Source organism: Cydia fagiglandana, chromosome 2 (assembly GCF_963556715.1).
Source record: "Cydia fagiglandana chromosome 2, ilCydFagi1.1, whole genome shotgun sequence".
Taxonomy (NCBI): Eukaryota; Metazoa; Arthropoda; class Insecta; order Lepidoptera; family Tortricidae; genus Cydia; species Cydia fagiglandana.
In genome coordinates this window covers 16036634-16042633 of record NC_085933.1, presented here as the reverse complement: position 1 = coordinate 16042633, position 6000 = coordinate 16036634, and the positions used below count along the sequence as shown (strand labels likewise).

At 34.3% G+C, this 6000-nt stretch overlaps 1 protein-coding gene across 2 annotated transcripts in view; it reads left to right on the top strand.

Moving 5' to 3' along the window:
• The first annotated feature begins 2392 nt into the window (after window positions 1-2392).
• Window positions 2393-6000, top strand: part of LOC134676955 (uncharacterized) — a 29251-nt gene continuing 25643 nt past the window's right edge. For both annotated transcript variants that reach the window (XM_063535335.1, XM_063535343.1), the window contains exon 1: window positions 2393-2566. In XM_063535335.1, coding sequence (XP_063391405.1) covers window positions 2518-2566 — 49 coding nt within the window. In that variant the 5' untranslated portion in view covers window positions 2393-2517. The remainder of the gene's footprint in view (window positions 2567-6000) is intronic.

Genomic DNA, 6000 nt, shown 5'->3' with positions numbered 1-6000 from the left:
TATTTTTACATATATATTTATATAATATATTAGTATTTATATTCCCTTTCTCGTTAACTAACGACTAGAGAGATTGAAAATCAACAATGGTGGTAAATGAATCAGGCGTGTAAATAGGCAATTTTACGCGTCATGGTATCAAAAGCCATTGTACTTAAATGTAAAAGGTCTCCAAATACCAAGACAAAAGTATATAAGTACCTACCTATATACTCGTAATTGCTTTCCTTTAATGGCTTATTGATTTAATATAGGTATGTTATAAATCAGACAAAGTAGGCTGACAAAGTGAGAATTTTAATAATATAAATGAAACGTGTACAGTTCGTTTCTTTAGCATTAGAAAAAGACTATGGCTGTGATCATGGCGTGTCTCATAATTGAAAACATTTTTTTTTAATCAGGAACTATCACTTAATGAAAGCAAAATAATGTAAAAAATCATATACCTACCTACTTATGATTCATAATTGTTACAGATTTGCCGTGACTTATTTTTCAAAAGTGTTTTTCAATAAAAAGACACGTCAAGATTGTTTACCTTTTTTCTAATGCTAAAAAAACGAACTACCTATAAGTACTTAGTAAATCATTCCACCCTCCTTTTCAATCCCATCAGTGATGACTATGCCGTGAAAAAAAACTATCGAATTATCTCCAATCTAAATCGGTTCAGGAACTCAAAGCGTGAAGAGGTAATACATACATAAGTACTTCCGCATTTATAATATAAGTGCAAGCTTCTGCGCGCGACTTCGTCTAATGATGATTTTAATAATGACGATAACAACAAGCAACAACAATACCACGCAAGCCTATTAAAAGACCGGGATTTATAGGCCCGTAAGGTGAAATCCAGTGGATATCCAAACTGATAATAAAAACTATCCAATATCCTTCCCCGGAACGAGTGTTCGAGCTATTGTTTCGTCGTAAGTACCGAAACTACATCGGCTGCGCTATGCTATAAGCAACTATAAGTAAGCATTAATTCCAAACAATGCATTAAAATCCAATGTCCTTTAAAAACATGAAAGATCATATTATATTATATCGTTTTTAATATGACACAAAATGGAGAATAGTGACATTTATAGGATATGTTGGTAAATATTGTTGTTTGTGACAGGCTGGCAAGTTGCCTACAGCTCTATTAATAAAGCCCACATACAGCGGCGCATGCGACATGTGCGCGTAGGTACACATAATGGGAGCATTGGCAAACTACGCATGAGCAGGTAGGGTAATTCGCCAGTAACTGGCCGGTTTTAGTAACTGGGCGCCCGAAACTAAAAATGAATTCTATTCACCTATAAATAGTTTCATTTTAGTATAAGGTGACCTGTTATTGAAAACTAGCCAGTTATTGAAACCTTATACCTACTAAAATGAATTCTGTTTACATGCGAAAAGAATTTATGTTTAGTTTAATACGGCCAGTTAGTAAAACCGGCCAGTTACTGGCGAATTACCCTTTATATTATGTTTTTTAAATACAGTTGCTTAAAAAATGGTACTATACGTTGGCGTTTAGCGTGTGAGCAAAGTTAATTTTTAAAGTTAACTAATGATTTTTGCTTTTCCATTCTTTTGATGTACCTACTTGAGCAGGTGTCATTATGTCTTTTCAATTCGGGACTCGTAAATAATGACATACCTTGCGAACATGCATCAAAATTAACTATAAATAGGTATAGGTATAGCTCCAGTTGAGCCTATTGTGACGGAAGGGTAACTACTCGTACTGGACCAGTGTAAAATCTTTTTACTTATTGCCAACAACAAATAGAGTGTCTACTTACTTAGGTACTTTGAAAAAATGACTAAGTGCACAGGACATACATATAATTGTCATGAAATTTATATTTGTGCAAGTGATTATCTTTGTGTTATCGATATTTTACTAAGGCGCACTAGAGTTTAAAGCCGCAAGAGTATTAGTTCTGTATCACAAAGTAAACTTTATCAGGCGGTGTCCAATAACAATTTCATTATCAACAATGTACACGTAACAGCGGTAGTGGACTTTAAGACACAGGAATATACACTTTTCGCATTATAAATATTATAATGCAATGACAGCCTTTGGCCTTTTGGTTGTCGCCAGTGCGATCACTGCGATCACACGAAATTATCACCTTGTACACTACATAACCGGACGAGTGTGAGTCGGACTCGCCCACTAAGGGTTTGAGGTACGGAACCCTAAAAATGGATTAAGTTTCACTTGCTGAAAAGCTGAACACAGTAAAAATATTCGACGGTAATTTAACACCATTATTTTGACTGCCATTTGGTTTTATATTTGCTACAGAATAGCCAATATACCCTTCGCGTGTACACCATACATTCGCACAAATGATAGCCTATCATCTGCCCATACAAACACGAACAGTCTACTTCCGACCGGCGTCGCGCGCGCATTAAGTTCGCGTTACTACTCTTTCATTCTTCCACGTTTCATACAAACTGTTATTGAATACTTGATACCATTTATTGTGAGGCAGATGTGTTAACATGAAGATTTGGATTTTATTTTTGTGTGCACTCGTCGTTGGGGCTTCAGGTCGGTACCTAATTGTTTATTTTGGTAATTTGAATACCGCATAGTTAGTAATATGGATATTAGTAGTAGTAGTAGTAGTAAAACACTTTATTGTACAAAAAGAAACATAAAACATGAAAGAATACACATCATTAGTCCAAAGACGAACCCTTCAATCGATCCCTTTCAGGGATATTATTACAAGTAGTAGGACTAAGGAAATGTTATTTAGCACTTTAGATATACATATGTACGTATGTTTTATGTTCCTATTTATGCGTCTGTGTTCGCCGGTTTGCGCCAGCTGAAACGACCACTTCCTTATAACCTACATGTAGCCCATGTAGGTACCTCTACCTATACCGGCAACTCATAGGGCCGCGTGTTTAACCAAATATTCATTATGCATCTTTGATCTTTTTTAGGGTTCCGTAGCCGAATGGCAAAAAAACGGAACCCTTATAGATTCGTCATGCCTGTCTGTCTGTCTGTCTGTCTGTCTGTCTGTCCGTCCGTATGTCACAGCCACTTTTTTCCGAAACTATAAGCACTATACTGTTGAAACTTGGTAAGTAGATGTATTCTGTGAACCGCATTAAGATTTTCATACAAAAATAGAAAAAAAACAATAAATTTTTAGGGTTCCCCATACATAGAACTGAAACTCAAAATTTTTTTTTCTTCAAACCCATACGTGTGGGGTATCTATGGATAGGTCTTCAAAAATGATACTGAGGTTTCTAATATCATTTTCTTCTAAACTGAATAGTTTGCGCGAGAGACCCTTCCAAAGTGGTAAAATGTGTCCCCCCCCCCCTGTAACTTCTAAAATAAGAGAATGATAAAACTAAAAAAAATATATGATGTACATTACCATGCAAACTTCCACCGAAAATTGGTTTGAACGAGATCTAGTAAGTAGTTTTTTTTTAATCGTCATAAATCGTAAACCGCAATTTTATTATATTACTTGCTGTTACGGAACCCTTCATGGGCGAGTCCGACTCGCACTTAGCCGCTTTTTCTTTAATATGTACAGCCAACAAAGACGCGCAGCCACTTTAGTCGATAATTATCCTCGAAGTGAAGTTGTTGACATTATATTTTACAAGTTTTATGCCAGATGATAGTTATTTTTAGTTGCAGAAATATTTATCCCAGAATTTGTATTGTACCTTGTACCATAGGGTAATTCGTCAATAACTGGCCACGCTAAACTAAAATTAATGAATGAGTACCCACTTCCATTTCCATATACGTAGTTCATTTTTTTAGCATTAGAAAAAGGCTACGCGATCTTGACGTGTCTATTAATTGAAAAACGATTTTTATAAATCATAATTGTTGTGTAGGGTAAATCGCCAGTAATTAACGATATACCCTATGTTGTATTAAAAGATCTCTCTGCAGCTGACAAACAAAATAGTAATTCTACTTGAATCAGTTTGACGACCGGTCTGGCCTAGTCTAGTGGGTAGTGTAGTGATCGACCCTGCCTATGAAGCCGATGGTTCCGGGATCGAATCCCGGTAAGGGCATTTATTTGTGTGATGACATAGATATTTGTTCCTGAGTCATGGTTGTTTTAAATGAATTTAAGTATATGAAAGATCGTTGTCTGAGTACTCGCAACGCAACGCAACACAAGCCTTCTTGAGTTTACCGTGGGGCTTAAGCAATTTTGTGTAAAAAAAATAATTTATATTTGTGTTCAGAATATAGATACGTATGATAATTATCAAAAGACACGAAAGGGGCTACTAAGTAAGACAAGCAGATAACATGAATCAATAATCATCTAACTTTAGTTTGTTTAAAAAATGGCATTAGATATATATTTTCCAAAATAATACAAATACTTATCAGTAAAAAAAGTGACAGTTAAAAGGCAATTGGCGCGATCTTGTTCTCAATATAGGAAAGATAAAATTTAAACGGGTCTCTGTCTCTGCATGATAAATAATGTATATAGGTCAAAGTCAGAAGGTATAATGCATAGAGAGTAGAGTAGGTAAGTTAACTATGTTATGTACCTACCCTTCATTGTTTTGCTGTGACGATAATTATAATGTCAGTAACAAAACGCAAGTACATACATATATTATATCTATACACCTATAGTTACCTATTTACAAATAAATTGTACAATGCCTACCTAAACAAACTTTCGCTGTAAATAAGAGTACTTACTATTTATCTACTACCAGAGATAACTTCGTATAAGATAAATAAGTCTAAGAAAAAAACGTGCCTCGGATGTGGAGAAAAAGTCATTCTCGAATAGATGGCGCCATTATAATTTATACCTTTGGCCTATTGTCGGCTAGATGGCGTTGACGACACCGTTTGATATTCAACAATTTTAACACATATCAGTGAAAGAACATGGGTCAGTATGGAACAATAAAAAATAAAAATAATTTATCCGTAAACATATTTTGATTAATTTATACATTTTCAATTTTATTTTAAATTTTAATCGTGTGTCGATAGATGGCAGTAAATGTACCGTGACTACAAATTTGACAATGACAGGACCCCTCTATACTATTAATTCTTTTTGCTACTACTTACTTACACTACACATATATTTTATCTTTTTTTGTGTATTGATTTGATCGCTACTTTGGAGAGTAGGTACGTAGGTTTGTAGGTAGGTAACCTATTGTAGGTTTGTAGGTAGGTAATTAAAATAGTAGGTATCTACGTACCTATTATAGGCTAATACTCGTAATCGCTATGGGTCATTGTTGCCTTTCGAATAAATAAGTTGAATTAATTGTATTGAAAAGTCCTTTGCAATTCAGCTCTTGAAATCGAGACTATATCTGGGGAATTAGACGAAATTTATCACAAGAAGTACCTACCTAATAAACTATGCTGAGTCATAAAAACTCACAGTTATGTATCAATTTCGAAAATAATATTTTTTATATTCCTAAAACTTACTTTATATCACTTATTAGTAAAAACATGTGGAATCATGCACTGTCAAAATTAGGGCTTACTGGTGCAACTTTGCGCAATCGTCAAAATTATCTCAATTAAAATTGTACCTATTTAGAATAATTGTCAATTATTACAAATAAACCAAATGAGAGAGAAGTTTACGTTAGCATAAAAATGACCTAAAAATATTGTAATAAAAAAAAAACGGGTTATAAAAACTAATAAAGTCCTGTCAACCTCAGTTTACTCCACGTTTAAATACTCTGGTCAATTATGAATAGAGTTAGACCAAGAAAAGTCTACAGAGATTTTGATAGCCCACGCAGTGCAAGTGTTACATATTTTAAATTTTAAACGTCAAACTTGTATGCACTTGCACTGCGTGGGCTATCAAAATGTCTGCAGACTTTTCTTGATGTAACTCTAGGTAGATACTTAACATTTTTAGTTAGGCTTAATCATAGCTTCATTAGATAGGTACTATAAAAAGACAAATTAATCACACT